Raw genomic sequence first — 24,223 nt, 5'->3', positions numbered from 1 at the left:
ATTATTAATTCGCCATCTACCCCACTAGTGAACCTGTTTATTGGCTAGAATTAAGGTTAAATCTCTCACAAACTCACTTTCATGCAAACACGCACGTTATTATTTTTTTTTCCTAAATTAGCTTCATGGATGTGTTTCCTCAGTCAGACAAACAAGGCATATATTAGAAGTATGTCTCACAACATGTACTTGGTAAATAGACAACGTACCGTATTTCCTCGATTAAACGCCGGGCCCCGAATAAACGCCGGGTCTCCAAGCTGTATTTGAAAATAAACCCCTTAAACCCCTTAAACAATTATTACAAGGTTTAATATGCGTTAAAAATAATGTCCTCATATATAGCTGTCAAAAATAATGAATAAATATCATTTCGTAGAAACATAGGGCTTGAACAAACTCCTGGAATCAAATAAACGCCGGCTCTATCGGGCCAAGTTTGAAATAAACGCCGGGGGCGTTTAATCGAGAAAATACGGTAATCTATTAGCTCGAATACTTTAACATAGTTATGTATACAATATTTACAAAAACAACCTAAACTTTTTCACTTTTCACTTTGTACAGTTCTTTTGAATAATTTAGAACTTTGGGCATTTAAGTCACATTAAGCCCGGAACGAACTTCTATTATAGATGGAGTTATAAACTAACAATAAAATGCAATTTTAAAACTCGCTTCTAGAAAAGTTAACTATAAAACAAGTACATCTTTGCCTTTCAGTTATATATTAATGTTCGTTCGATTTTTATCCTCCTCGCCACGTCGAAATTAATCCCAGTTTCTCGCTGGTGAGCGAGATGTAAATATTTGTGTGGATATTGGAGAGAGTTCCAGATTAGGGAGCGCCTCATTGCGATCTACTCTGATCTCTCTTCTACTTTCTCCAACTCAGTTTGAGCGCCAGGATTTGAACCATTTCTTAGCTGCTAAAATTGCCACCTAATCGACTCTTGGTTCCCGATCGTCGTACGGCCGCTGCAATTCGTTGTCGGCTATCGTCCACGCTTCCTGCACGTGATGTCCGTCCCGCTTCACGTGCACCAGTCCCAGGCCTATATCCCACGCCTCCGTCAAAGCCAACGGCACATGACGTGGCCTGGGCAGTAGTACTGTCGTTAAGTCCATTGACGTCATGCCCCTTACTACTACCCCGGATGGCGCTCCCAGAAGAGATTGGACTGGAAGAGTTGAGACTAGTTCGCGAAAGCGAGACACCCGAAGTGCGTTGAAGGGCTAAAAGTTGAGCCCGCGCTTCACCCAGAGCATCGGTCAGTTCTAAGCGCTCTTCGCATTCGCGTCGCACAGTTTCTTGTAGAAACGCGACCTGTTAAAAAAAAAAAAAAAAAAAAAAAACGTTGCGTCGTTTTCATTGGTACAAGAATTGTTAAGACAGGGTAGTTTATAGGAGCGTAGACTTGGGGCGGAGAAAACACTCTCCGCAAGATTAAACACATAGCAGACGGACAGACAGACAGACTCGAGAACACACTGACTCCCTTTAATAATGTCGCCATCTACCTCTTGTCGCCACGATTCCTTTTTAGTTTCCAGTTCATCAATTTGCTGCTCGGCTTCTTGCAGCCTTTTTTCTGACTCCTGGAGCCTTGTTCTCAGTTTGCGAACCTCTTCCGCTGACTCCGCTGACGGCTGGCGCTGACGGTTTTCCATATCCGCGATTTTTGCCTCCAGATTTTGTATGAGAGAATTATTAGCGTTTCTTGTCTGTTCACTTTTCTCCTGCAAGAAAAAAAAATGCATTGTAGTTATAACCTTTCAGGCGACTGTGAATCACAATCTAATGTCAAACCTGAAAAATGTCGGGCCGATGTTTTTCAAGTTTACCCGGACGCAATCCGTTTTCATCTTCTCGAATTTTGCCCATCCATGATCCTTTTTGGCCTTTCTGTGTTTCACTTGAGTTCTTCTACAGTTTTAAGCCGTTACTGTGATATTTCAGTTAATTCTATGACCAGTTCGTCAGTGCCGAAATAGCCTTAAATTGCGTGACATAGCCCCTTTAAGCGTTGAAGTACCGTATTTTCTCGATTAAACGCCGGGCCCCATATAAACGCCGGGTCTCCAAGGTAGAGTGGTAAGTGAGCCTTTTAGGCATTTATTTGAGGTGTAATATGCTTTAGGTATGATGGCAAGATACATTCATGTCACAAATGATGATTAAAAACCCTTGTTTAATAAACATTTCACTCAAATAAACTGCACCATTCAAATAAACGCCGGATCCACGGAGCCAAGTTTGAAATAAACGCAAGGGGGCGTTTAATTGAGAAAATACGGTATACCCAAAAGGCAATTCATTCCCTTGAAATGTTATTTGAACTTGAAAGATCCGCATTTCCATTACTCGCCTCGTTAGTTTGATTGTCGCTTTTTAGTTTTCGTCAAACAAACAAACAAAAAGAAACAGTTACTAGAAACGATTTAAAAAATTTACAATCTTTAACAGCTGGTCCATTATAAGTCACCCTCAGACACTTTGTCGCTCCCATTCATACACCTGGATGGAGAAAGGCCCTTTCCGAGTGAAAGGACATCTTAGCCAAAACAGACATAAGAAAATGGCCATCGAATTGAGTGAATTTTAAAATAACCAGTTAAAACAGGTAAGGAACATTTCAATAACACAGCAAATGCAAAAGAAGGCATGGATGAATAAAAACTGAGGAAGATTGATACAGATGGCGATATCGGCTTTTGAAAAACTAAACGGCTTAACATGGTTAGCACTAAGTTAATCTCGTTTGTTTGTAACTTTAAATTATTATAACCCCCGATAGACGTATTTGTTTGCAAGGAGGCTATGGTTTTGTCATTTAGATCCATAAAAGTAATTTCTTTGCTAACATCAATGCGAGTTTTTGGTGGGGTTACAAAATAGAAATGTTAAACAGCCGTGAACAGCGTTCAAACAATGACCGCTTGCTGGGTTTAACACGCTGACGAAGTGTCATGAGAAGATACAGTTTATACGGATTAAACTTAGGAGCCAACAAGAAAATGCCAACTTACTTTGCTTTCATTCAACGTCCGCTCAAGTCGTTTGACTTCTTCACGATGTTTGCGGTTCAATGTGGCGATGTCCTCTCTGAACTGATGATAAGAAAATATAAAACAGTGTCAACTTTTTCCCAAAACATCAAGAAACTACACGTGTATATATTAAGCAGTCTGTCCCTCCTCCCACCACTGGGGTCATTGAGCAAGATTCGAAAGAAGTGCGAGGCAATACAGCGGACTCAGGTTGCGTGTTTAACGGTCTCAGTTGTCGCGTTCGTTGTCACGGTTAATTGATTACGTTGCGAGGCAAAATGACGATGTTGCTAGGCGGAAATGACAACGTTCTGTCTGGGAAAAAGCACGTTGATTGAAGTTTAATGAGAAAGTAAGGTGCATAAACGGCTAGTGTCGAAAGATTTCGCGCGGCCATTTGTCTCCCTTTCTGTTTCTGCTTTGTTGCTGAATGAGCCACGCGGGTGAATATGAAATACTTGCAGTCTATATTGCTAAACAAACTACCGAGCCGCTGTAACTGCATATTTCTGTAAGCAGAATTTTATATTTCGCTAAAATGGAAGTGCGAGATAATGTACATACTTTTTCTTGTGCAGCCTTAGCTTCCGTTTTCCACAAAGTGAGCTCTTCTTGATGTTTCTGTTGTTCTTCGTCCATTTCCTAGAATATTTTACAACAAGAAATGGGGAAGAACATTCACTTGTTTACGACTATTTACGCTATTTTACAATCAAACACTGTACCCTATAATAACTGAAAACCTTAAATTAATAGCTTACGGTTTACTAAGGTCAGAAAAATACCAATCGGGAATAAAATAAAACAAAACGGAACACAAACTCAACTCAAGTAAACTAAACTAAACTATAAACTAAACTAAACTAAACTAAACTAAACTAAACTAAACTATAAACTAAACTAAACTAAACTAAACTATAAACTAAACTAAACTAAACTAAACTATAAACTAAACTAAACTAAACTAAACTATAAACTAAACTAAACTAAACTAAACTATAAACTAAACTAAACTAAACTAAACTAAGCTATAAACTAAACTAAACTAAACTAAACTATAAACTAAACTAAACTAAACTAAACTATAAACTAAACTAAACTAAACTAAACTATAAACTAAACTAAACTAAACTAAACTAAACTATAAACTAAACTAAACTAAACTAAACTAAACTATAAACTAAACTAAACTAAACTAAACTAAACTATAAACTAAACTAAACTATAAAATAAACTAAACTAAACTAAACTAAACTAAACTAAACTAAGCTAAACTAAACTAAACTAAACTAAACTATAAACTAAACTAAACTAAACTAAACTAAACTAAACTAAACTAAACTAAACTAAACTAAGCTAAACTAAACTAAACTAAACTAAACTATAAACTAAACTAAACTAAACTAAACTAAACTAAACTAAACTAAACTAAACTAAGCTAAACTAAGCTAAGCTAAGCTAAACTAAACTAAACTAAACTAAACTAAACTAAACTAAACTGAACTAAACTAAACTAAACTAAACTAAACTAAACTAAACTAAACTAAACTAAACTAAACTAACAAACAAACAACAACAAAAACCGATAGACAATCTCAAGGACGGTTTCTAATGGACTGTTCTTGATTTTCCATCGCGTAGTTCTAAACCAATAATGTCGAAAAAAGGAAATTTTTGCATGCCAGGACTCTATGTTGATGTTGTAATAAATACCTTTTGAAATGCTTCAGTTAACTCTTTCCACATGCTATTTTTCTCGTCATTGAACTGGGCTTCCTTTTCCTTCACAATCTTCTCAAGCTGTAACAAAGGAAGCAAGATCTAAAATTAAAAACTAATAAATAAATTAGAATAAAACAGTAGACTGGCAACAGTGCCCAGTATTTATTTACACATTCATGCTGTATTTTTTTTTTTACTTTATTTTAGTTTGGGCCTGTTGCTCGTGAGGTCACCAGCTTATTTTTGCTTCGGACAGCTGTGATTTCCTTACCTTTGCTGGCCACGCATCTGCCTCCTCCATCTTCTTCTTAAAGCTTTCTCTCAGTTGTTCTATGCGGTTATGGTGTGCAGAAATCATCATCTCTCTAATTGAAAAATTTAAATGTAATCAGGCGGATAATTTTTTTTTAAAAAAAAATAAAAGAAATTCTAGGCAACAGCGGTTTTGACAAGAATGGAACTTGGTGACCTGTGGAAGTTGCTTTAACCCTTTAACACATACAATTCATGTATGTACTACTGGTATGTTAAATTGTACATTCCCTTGCATAACTACTAATATAAGTACATAACATGTTTTTCTTTTTTCCCTAGTTACACAGTTCAGTCTGGGGAATTTAGGCTTACACATGTATGTAGCTGTAAATGAACCAAGTTCCTCTATGCAATTGGTTCTTTACAATGTCTTTTATTACCCATCCAATTACATATAGAATGGAAGAAAGAAGAGATTTGTTTGTTTTTTTAAAAAAAAGAAGGAAAAACGTACCTTTCCCCTTTCAGCGCTGTCACTTCCTCCCTGGATTTTGTGTAAGACTCTTTTAAAGCCTGTACATGGCCAAACAATAGTAATAATTAAAACTTAATCAGAAAGTCTCCTGTAAATCTCCTGTAAAAAGTACACGGAACCTACTTTAATTTCCTCCAGTGAGTTTGTACTTTTCTCTTCTACTTCATTTCTTGCCTTGGAAAATTCAGCAACACGCTTTTCAAGGTTTTTGCAGTTTTCAAGCAGTTCTTGAATCTGCTTTTCTTTTGAGAGTAAATCATCCTCCTTTTTCTTGGTTTCTTGCTTAAATGTTTCTGATTGAATCTGGAGTTTTTCCTTCCAGTCACTTAGTTCATTAGATTTTGAACTGAAAGAGATGAAAATAGTTTCTTTAGTTTCTTTAATGTGTTAAAAACATGTACAGCAGAGACCCAGATGGAGTGGTCTGGGCTAAAGAGCCATGTCACTGTGTTGACAGTTGTATTCTGCACATACTGCAAACAGAGGAATACCTCTGAAGGTATTCCATTTGTTCCGGAAAATTTTCCAGTGGGAAGTACCATTCCATTTCAATTGATTTTTTACTAGTCAGAACAACTGGTTTCTCCGCAAAAATGGATACTTTGATTTTTCCAGATCTGGAAAAAGTGTGGAAAATAAAGATAAAGTCTGGGAAAACTGGAAAAAGTCTGGATTTTTTTTCAAACTGCAACAAGTGCTTATTTCTAAGTGTAAACTTTGTCAGCTACATTGTTGTACATGTAGCTGAGCTTTATTTAAATTTTATCTTAGCCAAAATGCAGAATCTCCAAAACTCTCCCCCATCCTACCCCCTGATGTTATAATTTCATGTCCAAATTGCATCACAGAACTTTACTGTGCATTTGCTGTGCACTGTGTTTACGTTTTGGTTCCAGGGTTCTAGGAGTGTGAATTGACTCAAAACCCTGAGTCTGGAAAAAGAAAATAATGGTTTGGAAAAAGCATGGAAACAATTAAGTCAAGATTTAATGTTGGATACAAAAAACTGTATGAACCCTGTGCATAAATTTAAGTACACCTGTCCTGTTTGCATTCTAAACGATCAGAGAAATACAAACCACTAAAGAGGCAGTTGTATTTATAAAGAAATCCAGATCACACATTGACTTACTTTATTATCTCCTTGCATTGCACTATTTCATTGTTGTACAAATTGTTCTGTTCCTTTGTTTTTGTCAGTTCCTTCTCTTGGTCTCTAACTTTGCCTTCCAACTGAGTACATTTCAGTTTTAGGTCCTGAACCAATACATCAACTTTACCAATAGCTTCATGCTGGAGTCTCTTTTCATTCTCAGACTAGAAGGACAAAATTAAAAAACATTATTATAATTCAATAATTAATACAATGTAGTCAAAGTTAATTTGGTGGTCTGAGACTCTGCGCTCAGCAGCAGATCTATGGGAAGGGCACACCCCTGTTCCAGAAGGTCAAAAAGTTACAGTCAACTCCCACTATAACACACACTTTCGGGACCATGATTTCGTGTCCATAAAAGAGAAGGTCTGTTGTAGCGAGATTAATTTTCAGTAATTTTTATTCGCCGGGACTTAATCTCTTGTCCGTAAATTATAATGGGGTGTCCGTTATAGTGAGGTGTCCTCAAGGCGAGAGTTGACTGTATTTGGACTAGCCTGAATTTCAGACATCCCTCTGCGGTCGCCTACTTCCCAGAAGGGACGTCTGAACACATCTGGCCCTAATGCCGTGCGGTGACGTCACTACCCGAAAACCGGGTAGTGATTTGATTGGTTGATTTAAAAACTATTTGCATAATTATGTGCATTTATGACTGAATTTTAACGCGCGAGGATTGTAATTTGAAAACGTTTGCAAAGAGTTCGAAAGAGTTCACCTTCCCAGAAATGAATTTATTAGTCATTTACCTTGAATTTATTACTTTATTAGTTTACCTATGGATGAAGAATAGACGTAAGTAATGGAAACCGGTAGGTTTTAAGTTGGCGGCATTCGTCGCTTCGACATGCAGTGTTTTGCCAAATTTATAAGTATTCTTGTTTTGTCAACAAAGCCGCTCAACGCTTATGTCCTGCAGCCTCGATGAGCCAGTGATTTCTGAACTCAGTGCCCACGGTAAAGTAGGATATTTTTGTATTGAATTCCGTTTCTTGATGCCTCTGTAACCGTCTAAATTGATTCATTTAAGTACTCAGTGTGTTGTATTTGTCCGCTGCGTAACATATTATAAATATTTTGATCACAAGATAAAGCAAATCATTCAGATTAAGTTGGTTCCGTAAAAGAATATAGTTAATAAGAATATAGTTATAAGTTCACTATTAAAACAATTTTATACCCTGTAATCCTTTATTGAAGCGATTTTTCTTTCACAATTTCATGGCCTCGACAGAAACTTTTCCGCATGAATTAAAACCAAAGTGTAGTGACGTCACTGGATGGCATTAGGGCCAGATGTGTTCAGACGTCCCTTCTGTGAAGTAGGCGACCACAGAGGGATGTCTGAAATTCAGGCTATATTTGGACCTGCTTTTGAGCAAGAAAAGACCAACCCCAAGCCCAGAGATTCCTGGCATGACATAAATTATTAGCAGATTGCAGACTAGTCAGACTGCAGGCTTAGTTTATATATCGAGTTACCATTTCATACCATTATCAAAAGCTAACTGTAAACAGGCTAACTGGAGTGAAAGTCTGCAAGTCTGTAGTCTGCAAATGCCAGTCACCCTAAGATTCCTGCCTTATCACGATATCCCTGGCACTGATCAGTTAAGGCGACAAGGCGGGAAAACAGGGAGTGCTGGGGTTGATGGTTAGGGAGCACGCTGCTTTCCCGTCTGCATCTGGCCCACATGACAACACCAAGCAAACCGTGCACAACCAAGAAGGATGCCTGGGGACAAGGCAGCTAAGATTCCCCTTTTATGCAAGACAAGGCTATTTTTAAATTTAACTACTAACATAATTTATATGACTTGTAATATTATGCTGTAACATCACTCTCCTGCTTACCTCACTTAAGCTTTCCTCCAGGACCCTTTTCTCTTGAGCAAACTTCTCACACGAAAGAGCTACATTATTGACAACCTTTCTATGTTGCTCTGCAATATTTTGGTAATTTTCTTGAACTTTAACTTTAATGTCATTAAGTGCTGTTCTCTGTGTCTGTAATGTTTGTTGAAAAGCTGAAACTGATGTCACAAGATTTGTAAATTTCAACTGTGCTTTTGTGACTTCTTCCTCCTTGCTTTGAAGTTTCTTTTCTAGATCACTTGTCTGTTGTTTAAAGTTTTCAATCTGCTCTTGTTTTAATGTTAAATCTTGTACCAATATCTTTGTCCTGCAAATACAATGTTATTTTCATTATTGCAGTTTTCAGTGATATGCCAACTCTGAAATTCAATCTTTTTAATAATGGCTTACGCTTTTTGCTGCCGTCAATCATCTAAGCGAAACAGAAGTTCACTTCAACAGGGTCAAAATGTCACATCTGACAGTTGCGATTGGAAGATTTCAATCCATTTTGTTTGTTTCTGTTTTAAATGGTTTGTTGGCTGGCACCATAATTATTATGATTGACGGCAGCGAAAAATGTTAGTTTGATTTTGAATTTCAGAGTTTGCATTTCACTGAAAACCGCAATAATTTTATTTCATCTACATCACATAACAAGAAACATGACAGATGTACAGAACTGTATATTGTAACTGTCTGGCTGTCATTATTGATAGTAACCATGTAAAAAAAAAAAAGAAAACAGAATTCTGAATCTAGGAACTAAGCCCACCTCAAATGGGCTCAACTTCTCAAAACAATTGTTTGACAAGCATTACATTATCAGTTGAGTATGCAAAATCGAGCTTCGAAATAGGTTCAGCTGCCTGGCAGATGATGAGGCTAACAACAGTGATGACCAGGCTCAAGTCCAAGATCTGGAAGATGACTGGAACAAGATCAAGGAAACGTACCAAAAGACAGCTCAAAAGGTTCTGGGGTTTCGGTCAAGGTCAAACAAACAATGGATTAGTGCTGAGAGTTGGAAGGAAATAGATAACAGGAGAGAGCTGAAAAGGTAAATAGATTCCACCAGGTCAGAAAGGGCTAGGCAACAGCTTAGAAACGCATATTCAGCCAAAGACAGGGAGGTGAAGAAACAACTAAAGAAAGACAAGAATGACTGGGCAGAGAAGGTCGCCGAGGAAGCACAGAAAGCTGCGGAGCAGGGCAACCTCAAAACAGTTTATGATGCTACCAGAAAACTGTCAACCAAGAAGGGCAAGAACATAGACATGATAAAGAGCAAAGATGGAGTGCTGCTGACAAAACAAGATGAAATTCAAAAACGATGGAAGGAGCATTTCCTTGAAGTTTTGAATCGTAGAGCACCTGAAGATACAGGAGAGTTTGATGAGGAGGATGAATCTGAATCGGAAGTTGATGTCGATGCACCAACAAAGGCAGAAATTTCCGCTGCTCTTAAAGAGATGAAGAACGGAACGGCTGGGGGAGTTGATAGTCTGACCATTGAGATCCTAAAAGCGGACTTAGAGACTTCCATGGATGTCTTGTATTACTTCCTGCATAAGGTGTGGACGCAAGAGCAAATACTGAAGGACTGGCAGCGAGGATTGATAGTGAAACTTCCAAATGCTTCTGAATGCAACAACTGGAGGGGCGTAACGCTTATGGTGGTTGCAGCAAAAGTAATGGGCAGAATCATAATCACACGAATAAGGGATGGAATTGATAATAGACTGCGGCAAGAACAGGCAGGTTTCAGAAAGGGCCGCGGTACAACGGAGCAAATCTTTATATTGCGCAATATCATTGAACAGTGTATTGAATGGAATGCCAACCTCTATGTGTGCTTCGTTGACTTCGAGAAAGCATTTGATTCTGTAGATCGTGCTGTACTGTGGAGGATTATGAGAAGCTACAGCATTCCTGAGAAGATTGTGAAGATGGTGAAAGTGATGTACAGCGAAAGTGAGTGCGCGGTAACGGATGGGTCAGGTGTGTATGATTGGTTTGAGATCAAGACCGGTGTTAAACAGGGTTGCTGTATGTCTGGGTTTCTTTTCCTGCTTGTTGTGGACTGGGTTATGAGGAAGACCACCAAACATGGGAACACAGGCATCAGATGGAAGTTCAACAACTTCCTAGAAGATCTTGATTTTGCCGACGACCTAGCCCTGATCTCAAGCAGTGGAAGGCATATCCAGGCTAAAGTCAGCAACCTGGAGCGATATGAAAAAATGACAGGCCTCAGAATCAATGCAGCAAAGACCATGATGATGAGCTGGAACAACCCCGCAAGCAGAAAGGTCCAGGTCGATGGAAAAGAGCTAGAAGAGGTGTCAAAATTTGTGTATCTAGGAGGAACAGTGACCCAGGAAGGGGGTTCGGATGAAGACATCAAAAGCAGACTTGGAAAAGCCAGAGCAGCATTCAGCAAGCTTAGAAACATATGGAAGAGCAGCTAGCTGAAACTAACAACTGAGCTGAAGATATTTAAGTCCAATGTTGTATCTGTCCTGTTATACGGATGTGAAACTTGGCGTATGACTAAACGAGATGCGACCAAGCTGGACGTATTTCTGCATAAAAGTCTGAGAAGGATTATGAAGATCTATTGGCCTATGAAAATATCAAACGAGGAAATTCGAAACCGGGCTAACATCAGCACCATCAGCGAGCAAATCTTCCGGCGGCGCTGGAAGTTCATTGGCCACATCCTCAGAATGGATCCAAGCAAACATCCCAAGACGGCATTAACATGGGCCCCAAAGGGAAGGCGAAGGCGTGGCAGACCGAGGGAGACTTGGCGAAGAACTGCAGAAAGAGAAAGAGCGGCTTTGGGTTTTGGCTCGTGGAACCAGGCAGCGGTGGTTGCCCACGACCGTGCAGCATGGCGGAGAAGAATGTCCGGCCCTATGCCCACTTAGGGCTATGGCCATAAGCTGAAGCTGAATCTGAGTATGCAACAAGGGAAGTTTTGCATCCAAGTTTTATCGTTGAAACTCTGCTATTGTCAGGGGCGAAAGAGCTAGTTTCCATTGGAAGCATCTCGTGGTATTGATGTCAGCAGTTTGTCGCACTTTTCAATGATTCAACCTTTGCGGGAACGGGACTGCTGACATCAATAGCACAAGATGTTTCCAATGGAAACTAGTTCTGTAGCCCCTGACAACAGCAGGGTTTTAATGGTAAAACTTGGGTACAGAACTTTCCTCGTTGCATACTCAACAGATAAGTGTAGTAAGAATGTGGACTTTGGCCTGGTTCAATTTCTAGCAGTGAGCTGAGTGCTCATTTTCCATTGTCAGCCAATAAGATTTGAGCAGCAGTCAATTAATCGGACCATGCCAGGCAAGAGTCCACAACTTTGTTGCTTACCAAAAGGAAATCAAAATCACCCAACCTCAAATCAATAAGCACCACGCCATGTAAGTAGGAAAAGTTAATAACAATGAAGCCCCGGTATTTCCTTAACCCTTTCACCACCCGTGGCCCCTTTAGCGGCCAAAAATTAAAAGTGTGTGTAACACCCGTGGCCCCTTTAGCGGCCAAAAAAAACAGCTCGAAACGACCTCTTCTGTTTTGGGAAAAACTGGGCACTACTTTCCATATTTGGAAAACTAATTTATGCAAGTGAAAGCACATGCTTTGAAAACAAAATGGCCGCCTGTTTCCACAAACTGAAGGATGAAGAAAGCATTGTAAAACGAAGAAGAAAACTTACCACGCGTTTTTTTTCGCCATTTTCAGCAACAACCGAAAGTGAAGACAATATTCAAGAGCAAATTTAACCGTGAATTTCAAGAGTTAAAGCCAAATATCTTCAAAATTGTTCGATCGATAACTAGTGAAGATGTGTAAGACATTTCAAGCGAACTGTAGACCGTACATGTAAACAACAAGAAATTCACCTGAATGTGACAGGGATGCTCTCAAACGATCTTTACATAATGCGGTAAGAGTTGTGCAGCATTTTCACTGTTTTTTGTAAATGTTTTGAATGAAATAAATATAACTGTTTTAATCTATGTATTTGTTGGCTGTGAAATTATCTTTGCAGTGATGTATTTTTTAGTTAGATACGATGTTTGTAGTACGCGCTAGCTTCGTTTGAAAAATTTGTGCGCCATTCCTTCCTGAGAAATCGCCATTTTCTAAATGGCCGGTGTTAGGGGCACTTTTCTGTCGAAAACGTGCGGTGGTGAAAGGGTTAAGTTTTGTTATGATTGGTTGTTTTGTTGCAAAATAAACTTACTACTTACTAAGTGTATACCTGCCAACTCTCACGCCTTAGGCGTGAGTCTCACGCCCGCGAGTTGAAAATTTCAACCTCACGCCAACTCATGCTTACGAACCAATTTCTCACGCCTAGTCGAAAAAATTGAGTTTTGACAACCATAAACGATACACTTTTAAAAAATTTGTAAACTCAAAGCAATGCGAGAAACGAAAACTCCATGTAAAATGAGTAAATGTCGATACTTTCCCCGAAATCTCGGAGTTTTGACAAGAAAAGCATTGGGAAGGAGGTCGTATTCAGCAAAACACGTCCACGCTCTGGGATCGGGATATGTTTGGAACGTCTTCGGAAAACTTCGGACGTCTTCGGAATGCTTCGGACGTTTTCGGAAATCCTGGCACTTTCGGGATAAAAATCTCACACCTTTGACCCAGAAAAAGTTGGCAGGTATATAAGCGCCCAGCCTCAAATTAACCCCCACTTCGAATAAGCGCCCACTCTCGAGGTCCAAAAAATTGATAAACACTCAGGGCACTTAATCGAATAAATACAGTATAATATTAAGTGTGTCACTTCTGAAGAAACAATCATTTTACTACCTTTCTTCACTTGCTTGCAATGCCCTAGATAGCTTGTCGCTCTCCTCCTCCATGCTAGCCACCTTAATTTTTAGTTTCTCTTCTCGCTCAACGCTTCCAATGTAATATTCCATTTTTCTCTCAGCTTCTTTAACCCGTTCCTCCAAGGCTTTCATTTCACTGTGGATGAGGTAACTAACACCACAAAACTGACAGACGGTGTCATCTTTCGGCATTGTCTGGATTTCCTGGGGGAGGGGATGCTCGGGAACGAATCGCTCCATCTCTTCTGCAGCTGAGTTTCAACTAGCAGGTCATGTTTGATTTGTTGAAAATTAAACATAAAAAATATGACTTTTCATACATTAAGAATATTAAACAATTCATAAAGAAGAAAATCCAATAAGCTTACTTGATTGTAAACATCAAAACGATTGCTAGTATGATCAAGATTTTAGAACATGCAAGTAAAGTTACCCGAATTCGACGTCCCGTTCAGTTGATTGCTTCAGTTCAGACTTTGTAAAGTGAGAATGCTATCTATAAATTACATGATCGCCAATAATTAAAAATGTACTGCTCCAAGCAACTGAACAAAAACGTTCGCCACTTTCAAAACATGGCGTTCCAAAGCGTTTAGTTTCTAAGGAGTCAGCGGTATTGTGTCAGCGGAAACATCACATAGAGCTTATTACGTCAAGACGATTGGTACTAAAGAATCCCACCTACTTCCAATATGGCGTAGCTGTGTATGTATTGTAAAAGTTTTTTTCGCTATGTCGCCTTGTTATGGACGATAATCACCAAGAAAGTATGATGGGTCCCGAGGATAACTTTCCAAAAATCGACAGGGCACGAAGTCGATATCCATACTGCATTGTGTGGACGCCAATTCCAGTATTAACGTGAGTATTTCAGTAAGTTTAACATTTTCCGGCTGCCATACATGTACGTGGTCAGCTGGCGACCTCTCCTAAATTTCTCCATAATGTCCGTTTTTCTATAATATGATTGGGCTTATTGTTTCCAAAAAGGTTTGTTTCGTGCCCCCATTTTTTTTTTTTTAGTTTCCTATAAGCATGCATCTCCCAAAAATTTGTGTTTAGTCAGACTACGACCAAGAAATATTCGAAACCATTCTGCATGTTTGCACCTTTGGTCTAAGTAAAGATTTTGATTAAAAGTAACTTTTCTAAAACTTGTAACATGAGCTTTGAAAGATATAGTAAGGATTTTAGGCTAAAGCTTTTAATGATTGCCTCTGCACAAATACAGTTGGCCCAAATGGTAAACCATAATGTCAGAGGAATTTCACTGCATGGACATTTAAATGTCACCTTTTTGTGTTCCATTCTCATCCCCAGAGCCACTAGCTCCTCCTGAGTGGCGGGGCTGTTAATGAGGAAAAGGTGGCCCTAGGCTGGTATTTGTATGAATAGATTTTATCAAAGGGAATTTAAAATCCAGTCAATCAAATCAACCACTTTCAAATCCCATAGCCCTAATCAGGAAAACCCTATTCCATTCACTTTAAACACACTAATTTTCATACGTGATTTACACAACTACTGGTAGTTTTGCCTACTGAAGACTGTGTCAGACCCTTTGTTTGAAGGAGAATTTTAAACTGCTGATTTGATTATTATTGGCTAGATGTTAAATTCCCCTTATTAAAATCTAGTCAAATCTAGCCCATCAAACCATCAAAATAATATGTTTGTGCAAAAGTTACGCCCGCCAGCAAAATTTAAGGGGGAAAGCAGTTCTGGGGATGGGAATGTGTCCTTGTTCCTAGGATTTCTCTTATTTCCACCCCCAGAGTAGAGAAGAGAGTCCCTGGAATTGAGGTTGATGTAAATTTTATTAGGGCTATCTTTATGTTGGCTTTCTTCAAGTCATCTTCACTTAACCCTAGGTTTTTTCCCAATTTTGAAAAAAGCATTTACCCTGCAATGCTGAACCTTTCGGTAGCTGTTCATTCATCTTTTGCGGAAATTTTGATATGTCAACCATGTGTCCATGGTATATGACGTTGCCATGGCAATGTCATAAATACAAGCAGGTCTTGCCAAAAATCGTCATTTTTAACATTTTTCTTGATTTTTTCCAGTTTTTTAAAACAGAAGTGAAGGATTTGTGTATTTTTACATTCCATAAGCATTCTAGCTTGATTTTGCATCAATTTTCGTTATTTTGTGACTTTCTAAGAAAAATATAATTAATGTTGAAATCCAAGATGGCGGATCCAAGATGGCGGCTCTTATGACGTCACGTGACGTCATATTTATGTCATCTTGTAGAGTAAGCTAAGGGCTTTCTTCTCAGAGCAAAATAATTTCGCTACGCCTTAATATAACGAAAACTCCAAGGAGGGGTTCCATCCACCCCCCCCCCCCCTTGTACGATGATGGGGGTATGAGTTTGCTTGTACGTCCGAGTGTTAACATAACAAAATTCCCTTTCTTAAACATTCTTAAACATTGGCCCTCTTGTTTTACTTTCTTTTCTTTCAGATGGCTTTTTCCTTTCATTGGTCACATGGGAATTGCCATGTCATCAGGAGTGATCAGAGACTTTGCTGGTCCATACTATGTTTCGGTAAGCTCCCTGGAGCTCTACTACAGTGTACTGTATGTGCACAGCATACATGTAAACAGCCCTTTGTGATCTACCTTTAGGTTTTGTTACAGCTGTTGAATCCTGATGACTTGAACCTTCAAGGGAAATGGAAAAATGTTTGAGATATCGGGAGTTTGAGTAATGGAGGGTAAAATTAATAAGAAAATGACGTGAAGGGAAAATGAAAAAGGTTCGAGTTAGCCGGAAGTTCGAGTTACTGAGGGTTCGAGTTATCGAGATTCAACTGTACTTATCTGCGCAGGACTTAAATTTTTGCAATTTTAAAAAATTCGCAAAAATAAAGACCCACAAAAAGTTATTTTTTTAGCTTTTTTTGTGGAATTGTGAAATTTAAGTCCCACAAAATATGCCCATTCCATTTTCCGCAAAATTAAGTTCACACAAAAATAAGTAACTTTGTTACAACAACTAAAGATCTACAAAATCCCCAATCTCTTGTGAAAAGATCAGTCTGTGGTTCTTAAATTTCAGTTCAAGGTCCTCCTGGTTCCCTAAAGCCAACATAATTTCACTACTGGCAGTTAAAGTCACCAAAAGGCCTTAGTGGTGGGACTGGAGAGAGACTGACCTGGAAGAGTTATAACCTAAACACTTCTAATTTATTTTTGCTGATTTTCATGGTAACACAAAATTAATTAATTATAGTACAGGGTATTTAAATGGTCCATCTACACTATTATTTTCTCTTTATGAAGGAAGATGATATGGCCTTTGGAAGACCCACAAAGTAAGTTGCAATTTTATTGAATTTTTTTTAGAAGCTTTATTTGTTCTTAGTTTGCAACCTACTGGTAACTATTGTAAGTGAGTTGTTTAATCTATATAGTACTTTTTTTAAATTTGCTTCTGTCTGTCTTCCCTCCCTTTCTCCCTCTCCTTCCTACCTCCCTCACTCACTTCCTCCCTCTGTCCGTCCCTCCCTCTCTCCAGGCTTTTAGCCAGGATTTAAAAAGTGGAAGTCCAAAATTTAAGGTCTGACTTTGTCCCCATAAGAGGGCCTGAAGAGCATGCAAGGTGTTTTTTCTGCAGTTATGAGTGCAAAGGTATCTAAAGATTTGCAAAGTTCCTTAAAAAACCTCTGTATAAGTTTTTCATATTAATTTCCACTGAAAAGTGGCCGTCCATAGGACTCCTGGACTCCCACCTGGCTAAAAGCCTGCCTCCCTCCCACCTTCTCCCCTCCTCCCTCCTTCCCAACTCCCTTGCTCCCTTCTTCCACGCTTAGTCTTCTCAATTTCAAATTTGGTTTTTAAACCATATGATCAATGTCCCTGGATAAGTTACACTGTACATGTATGTATATTTTATAAAAGAATGCCATCAAACCCTGCGAATAGGCTTGCAATGTGTGCAGAGAGCTGGATTATTATTGTTTCGTGTGACAATGTGGTCCTCAAGTTGAATTAAGATGTAATGGATTTTGGATGAGAAATTCCTTTTACTACAGTCGACTCCCGATAACTCGAACCCTCGCTAACTCGAACCTTGCGCTAACTCGAACCAAAATCGTTTTCTCTTGGATTTCCGCCATACATTTACTGTAATTTTACCCTCGGTAACTCGAACCCTCGATAACTCGAATCTCCCGCTAACTCGAACCAATTTTTGTTTCCCTTCAGGTCATTTTCCATATAATTTTACCCTCGATACCTCTAACCATACCTGTGAATACCTGAAAAGTCAAAACAAACAGTGTACTGTAGTCCAAAACGTTGAATTATTTTTGAAAAATAAACGTGCACAAGTCAGAGCCGTCCCCGGAACGCCCCTCAAAACACGAAATGTGCTACGTCATTGAGGTGCTACAGACGTTCAGTTTGTTTGTGGAGGTTAAAACCGATTCTTTTGAAACTTACCTTAGAAAACTTTAAAGGATTATCATCAGGACGAATTAACTGACTATTTCTCGAAAATGTAAATCGCATAAACTCTGCAGCAGTAGCCTATAGTGTTGCCCTCTTTGAAACCTGTAACGTTTTGCTTCTCTATACTCTATTAAATTTATGAATGTGTGTCCAGCAGTAGCAATGAAATATATATATATGATAAATGCAAATGCGGCCTTACACTACTGAAGACCTGCTGGACACACATTCATTTATTTATTTCACACATACTTGGGCCGAGTATCATGTCCACCATAAAGGGATTACCCATATACGACCGCTCTCATGTGGCTTTGATAGCTCAGTGGTAGAGCATTGCACTGGCAACGCAAAGGTCGTGGGTTCGACTCCCGCTCAGAGCCTGAAAATTTTTTTTCAGGTCTTCAGTAGTGTTAGGCCGCATTTGCATTTATCAGATATCTATTAAATTTGTTTAAAATGTACATTGTATGAATAGAAAATCAGTAAAAACCGCTTTTTCCCTCATTTCCGGTCATTTGTTTTCAACTCTCAATAACTCGAACTCCCGATAACTCGAACCATTTTCAATTTCCCTTGAAGGTTCGAGTTATCGGGAGTCGACTGAAGCTGCAGTCATCATGACAAATAATGCAATCACATTTTAGATTCTGGCGTTTAAATCCAGCAAAAGCTTCAAGTTTACAAAACAGCTGGGATGTGGCCATCTCCTCTGCCTCAGAGGAATACAAGCACAGAATGGTGAGTCAGTGTTAATAATTATTATAAATTTAACAATTTACTGTACAAAGACATCCAGAAAGAATGATTTTTGCCAGCTACCTTTGTATGAAAACCTTTTTCAGCTGGAGAAAATAAAGTGGGGAAAAGGAAGGGAAGAGACAAGTTTAAAAAAGAGTTAACCGAGTTTGGGACACTTAAAGAGGCAGTATCATGAGAATCGCTTCAAAAAGTCAAAGTCAAAAGAAAAAGTTTAATATTAATGGAAACTTTAAAAAAATATTTTTATGAGTTATATAGGGCTGGCATGAGATTTCAAACAAAAATTGCAAACGTCTGGCAAACGTTTTCAAACTCTGTCCATGTGCCATGGATAAATCGTTAAAAACTAAATACATTTTGCTCTCCTTTGAAATATTCATGTAATATCTTCACCTTGGTGTTCTCTGTGCAACTTGTAAATGTGTGAAGCTGTTGAGGCTTAATTTTAACTTCGTTATGGCGAAAATGCATCAAAATCACCATGATAGTGCCCCTTTAAAAAGCTCTTATTCGTAAATACTTGCTTTGTGGGTCCAAAATTTGGTTTTTGCAGTTATCGTTTTAGCAATGAAAAAATTAAAATTTAAGATATTTAATCTACCTAGTTGTCATGGATTTGATTTTTGGCTGAGAATAGACTGGATGCCAGTTAAGCTCAGAGCACAGATGGTAGGCATGACAACCAAACTCCTACCAACCTGTGCCTCCCTACCCAGAGGTGGGCACCAGGATTTTGCACCTGGGCAAAGTATCAACAAGCTCTTACCCTGTTTGGTAAATTGAAGTCGGTCCAGATGTTGAAAACAGCTGGGCAAATTAAAGTCATGTGCACAGCAGGTCAATTTGCCCTGTGCAATTAATTGCATAAGTAAATAAAACATAGGCACGCTAAGCGTGTAGGAGTTATTTTTTAAATTTATGGGGTGGCTTGGGGTGAAACTGGGTGATTGTCCTGTTGGGATGGTTTATGCCATGGGTTGAGCTATTTGTTAAGCGCCCCACGGAGTCACTTTTTTGCACAAAGTTTGCTTGCAAACAAAATAATTTTCACATGCATTTTGATACATCAGAACTGTTTTATTTAATACGGAAATTTTCATCATTTGATTAAAAAACAAAACTAATTCAATACCCGATTCCCTCTATAGCGCGCGCCTGCAGGGAATCACGGTAGTTGTATTCATCAAATCTTGCGCGAGACTTAGCAACATGCATCGTTGCTAAGTCTCGCGCATGAATTCATGAATACAACTACCGTGATTCCCTGCAGGCGCGCGCTATAGAGGGAATCGGCTATTGTCAAAATGTCACAAAATGGCACGTTCTTATTCTGTTTAAAGCGGCTATTTTGTTGCTAGCTTTGTAGCAACCGTAACGGGTTACTTTTGTTTGTTACGGAATACTTTTGGCTTTTTGCCAAACACTGTAACATGATAACGTTGTTTTTCTCACTTTTGTAACATGATACCTTTGTTTTTTCAAAACGAACGTAACACAATACCCTTGTTTTTCTCGAAAAAGCCACGTCTCCATATAGACATTGAACGAAAAGTACTATAATAAACGAAGTAATAAACGAATCAACTAAAAAACCCACTCTCTTCGGAAAAGTTCTTTAAAGCGCAGTACACCTGGAGTATTTGTTTCCTGTCAAAACTGTTCAACAAAGATTTTCGTTCATTTACAACGTAAATTCTATTCAACAAACAAGAACTAATTGAGTTATCAAGTTGTCACGAAATGGCACGCTCTTATTCTCAGGGTCGTAACCAGGTATATTTTTTAATCGCTGATCCCAAATTTTAGCTCTAAATTTTGATTCCTGATCCCCAAAATGTGGCAACATTTGATCCCTGATTCCAGTTTGATTCCATGTGATAGGCCGATCTGGATCCCATGACTCGTGACCCGGGATCCCGGGTCCATGATCCCGATCCCGAGGCTGTGATCCCGATCCCAAGGCTGTGATCCCTGATCCCATATACCTGGTTACGACCCTGTTATTCTGTTTTTGCTATCGATCGTTGTTGCTTTTAACAGTTAAGTTACTTGTACCGATTCATTAAATGTTTGAACGGAATGTTTTACAGTTGATTTCAGTTTACTTTGGCCGGCCGCTTTGCGAAGTTTGTTGGGAAATTTAAAACTTTGTTATGAAGTTGCCAATTACGGTGCGAGTTTGCGAATCAAATTGCAAACATCGATACAAATGTCCCGACTTCGGCCCGACTGAACTTTCCAAGTTTGGTAGTTGAGGAGAAACAAGACATTTTGCTCGAAAGTCATGGCAATTTCTGAACTCGAAGATTTTAGAACTTGTCAAGGAAAGTAGCTTGAAGTGAAAGACAACGTTTCGCATCAGCGATCACGCAAGTGATTGGCCTATAAATAAATTTCATACATGTAGAAATTTGGTCAAATTTTAACTTTTTTTGTATGAAAACACATATTTATAGCACAACTAAAGTAAAGCGCGCGTTCTGATTGGTTAATTTAGCGTCTACTATTTGCCCATGGGTGCACACTGACGTATGCTTCAACCTGAGCGCGCGCGCTGATCTGTTGCGACATGGCACAAGAAAGTGCCACTACTTCACGCGTTTTTACTTGATTTCTCAATTTTCCTGTGAATTTGAAAAGCTAAACATAAGAAAAACCATTTCTCCATAATGCTGAAAAACTTTGAGGTATAATGCAAGTTTGAAATAATTCAAAACTTTGTTTTATTTTTTTCGCTTAGGTTTTCGTCAGCGTTTACGCGAGCACTACACGCAATTTTTCAAATTAGCGCGCGCACTTTTACCTCAAAGAAACTTTAAAAAATCTCTTAAAAGTTGTGCTATAAAACAAATGGTAAACGTCACAGCGTGCACTATTGAGTTACAGATGCACTTGGGAGGTTTGCTAAGCACTCAAGAAGCTAGAGTCGCCCTCGGCTATCGCCTCGGGCGACTCTTACGCATCTTTCGTGCTTAGCAACCTCCCGCGTGCATCTGTAACTCAATAGTGCACGCTGTGACGTTTACCATTTGTTAATTAACGATTTCTGTGAGGCATAATCTTCACTGTCTTCAATTTCAAGTCTTATGCGTTTGTAAACCGGATGAAACTGGATGGTTTACTCATATGTAAAATTGATTTTAATCGAAGCCGACGCGACGCGACAGGGAAGACTTATTTGTTCGAGACAACATGTTTACGGCTCGCCGAACATTTTTTAACGTCGCTGAACGTTTTTTATTTTTATGACATTTGTGTCCAACAGTTTAGCGTAGCAAAGCCCTTTTTGATAACATAACTACAGAAGGATTTAATAAATTCGGGTCGAAGTTGGGAACTTTGTATCGAAGCTCACAATTTGATTCGCAAATCCATGATAATTCACAACTCACCAATTAATCTTTCAACGAAAACGAACTGCGACACGCTGCGACACATAATTTCGTCAGACTACTTCGCCTTTATAAACTGCAATTTGATTGGTTCTGATAGTACCTGAAATCTGATTGGTGTGACAAACAAACATACTTCACTGACCCACTGACCCACTGACTGAGTCACGGAACATCGCGCCGACTAAAGAGGGTATTTTGAAAAAATAACTCAATAAATTAATAAATTAATTAATTAAGTCTGATTGATTAATGGCTTTTTGTTTACCTTGTCGTAGCATAACCTTTGTTGTGACAACTGCCACTCCCATGTCGCCATGGCGCTGAACATGATGCAATATGACAGGTCGTCCTCATGGAACATGATCAAGCTGGCTTTCTACATGTTTATTCGTGGGAAATTTGTAAGGTACGTGACTCCTCTCAACTCTATGCTTAGTATGTTCCAAGTGATTGGTTAGCTGGGAGGGGTGCGCAGAGTGGCAGGTTAAAAGAAAGAAAAAGAAAAAAAGAGATAAGGGTTAGTCAGAGAGAAGTGACAAAATTAAACACCCCAATTAAACCACTTACCTTTTTTGCTCACTGTTCTTCACAATAATCCCCTTTTTTGTGCTGCTCCCCAACTAACCGAATTGATTTCCTGGAACACGCTAATACAAGCTAGATAAATTCTCCATATTGGTCTTTATACCTTTCTTTTACTATTAGTTCTCAGAATTTAGATTTTCATTGCTGAAATTCCCCTTCTTACTATTACCTGATGTTTTTCCATGTTCCCATAACCTGTTTTATTTTTATTTTTTATTGCAGTTTGGGTGCATTCTTGAAAACGTGGCTTCCTTTTACTGTGGTTGCTATTGGAATCCTACTTCTTGTCATTTTGCTGTGAACAATGAATTGTGTATAAATCATAATCTACTATGTACATATTATCAGCTGTTAGTGATCAGTTAGCCCTTTAAAGTCAAATGTCAACAAAAAAGCAAATACTGGTCTCCATACATTCCTTTTTCTTAGTAACTGGGATAGCTGGGATAAGAAAAAATAAAATGATTTACAGATTTAAAAAATAGTTATAGTTTTGAATGTCATGCTGTAGCTCGCGCTACAGATTTTGTAAGACCACAAGGAAACTGATTAACTAAGTCCAAGTGGTCATTGTACATTATGTATAGCGGGAGATAGGAAATGCTTGTACAGTTGTTTTAAATTTGTTTAGCCTGCGTAGTTATGAGTAGTTATGCGTCTGAGTTAGTTATGCGTCTGAGCAGTTATGTAGCGTGCGTATGGGAGAAACGCGAAAGGCGCGAGAGGGCCACGCGAGGAAAAAATTTTCCTCGCGCGGCCTTCTCGCTATCGCGCACTCTTTTAAACGCACTGAAAACTACACAGTCTTCAGTCTTCTAACTAGGAAATTAATTTATAGTAAGTGTATGTTTTCGCGGGTCTTTAATTTCTCGATTTTTTGAAAATCGCGAACATTAAGTCCCGCGAAAATAAGTAACAGTAGGGTAGTTGTGTGGTACACGAAAAAAAAAAAAAACTGTACTAAAGTAGAAGAAAAAGATTACTGTAAAAATGTGGCGTGGATAAACTAATAAAACTTACCGATCCTCAAGTCTGCAAGTGCCACTGAATCACGAGATTTAGTTTACAATTTCTAATGTTTATTCGTTATATAGTATAAACCTTTTAGTAGAAACTCAGCTGTGTTCTATTGGAAATCCGCGAATCTGATTGGTTCTCCCACTGTTTTCATTCGCCGATAGAAAATTTTAAGTGGTAAATTTTCCTTAAGAGTTTCTACTAAAACAATTAGACTATTCGCCCTCGTTTTCTATGAGCGATAGTCAACTCGGCTGCGCCTCGTTGACTATTTGCTCATAGAAAACTCGGGCTCGTAGTCTAATTGTTAATTAGCTTCGAATGGGGCGCTGAGCTGTTGCTTGGTCGGTGTCCTAGCGGATTCGGACCACATGGGTTGAAGCCCCCGGTCCAAATCCCAAAATGGACATTGACCAACTACTCCTCAACACTAGAACGTATCCCATTTTCCTTAGCATTTAGCGACCAAGGGTATTTCTACTGTCCCCTGAATGGGATGCTAGTCCATTGTAGGGTTACCCCTATTAGAGTAGAGCGTCTTTTCCAAGAACCACACAACGAC

General features: G+C 38.8%; 2 protein-coding genes across 2 annotated transcripts; one reads left to right on the top strand and one right to left on the bottom strand.

Moving 5' to 3' along the window:
- Positions 1-19: 19 nt before the first annotated feature.
- On the bottom strand, positions 20-14,035 carry LOC144658146 (uncharacterized). The gene is made up of 12 exons (XM_078518494.1): positions 13,875-14,035; positions 13,419-13,703; positions 8,574-8,901; positions 6,696-6,880; positions 5,687-5,909; positions 5,543-5,601; positions 5,045-5,138; positions 4,765-4,851; positions 3,616-3,693; positions 3,031-3,111; positions 1,522-1,740; positions 20-1,327 (listed from the first exon to the last, which is right to left on the bottom strand). Exons 2-12 carry the CDS (start codon positions 13,679-13,681, stop codon positions 923-925), a joined length of 2,022 nt encoding a protein of 673 aa, XP_078374620.1. The 5' UTR covers positions 13,682-13,703; positions 13,875-14,035; the 3' UTR covers positions 20-922.
- A 52-nt stretch (positions 14,036-14,087) lies between these two features.
- Positions 14,088-23,674, top strand: LOC144658353 (transmembrane protein 222-like). The gene is made up of 7 exons (XM_078518778.1): positions 14,088-14,302; positions 15,911-15,995; positions 16,733-16,764; positions 18,550-18,643; positions 22,335-22,465; positions 22,867-23,290; positions 23,468-23,674. The coding sequence occupies exons 1-6, from the start codon at positions 14,187-14,189 to the stop codon at positions 22,943-22,945; spliced, it is 537 nt and encodes a 178-aa protein (XP_078374904.1). The 5' UTR covers positions 14,088-14,186; the 3' UTR covers positions 22,946-23,290; positions 23,468-23,674.
- The last annotated feature ends 549 nt before the right edge of the window (positions 23,675-24,223 follow it).

Source organism: Oculina patagonica, chromosome 6 (genome assembly GCF_052425735.1).
Source record: "Oculina patagonica isolate OP01 chromosome 6, crgOcupat, whole genome shotgun sequence".
Lineage (NCBI taxonomy): Eukaryota > Metazoa > Cnidaria > Anthozoa > Scleractinia > Oculinidae > Oculina > Oculina patagonica.
Note: the sequence above shows the minus strand (reverse complement) of the source record. Positions and strands in the feature narration are given on the sequence as shown.

Excerpts from the sequence above, each read along its gene's own strand:
- LOC144658146 (XM_078518494.1), bottom strand. The coding sequence starts at position 13,681 with ATGGAGCGATTCGTTCCCGAGCATCCCCTCCCCCAGGAAATCCAGACA. Across the intron at positions 5,139-5,542 it reads ACAGCGCTGAAAGGGGAAAG|AGAGATGATGATTTCTGCAC; the intron begins GTACGTTTTTCC and ends TTTTTCAATTAG. Across the intron at positions 3,694-4,764 it reads TAACTGAAGCATTTCAAAAG|GAAATGGACGAAGAACAACA; the intron begins GTATTTATTACA and ends AAAATATTCTAG.
- LOC144658353 (XM_078518778.1), top strand. The coding sequence starts at position 14,187 with ATGGACGATAATCACCAAGAAAGTATGATGGGTCCCGAGGATAACTTT. Across the intron at positions 15,996-16,732 it reads CTGGTCCATACTATGTTTCG|GAAGATGATATGGCCTTTGG; the intron begins GTAAGCTCCCTG and ends CTCTTTATGAAG. Across the intron at positions 22,466-22,866 it reads ATTCGTGGGAAATTTGTAAG|TTTGGGTGCATTCTTGAAAA; the intron begins GTACGTGACTCC and ends TTTTTATTGCAG.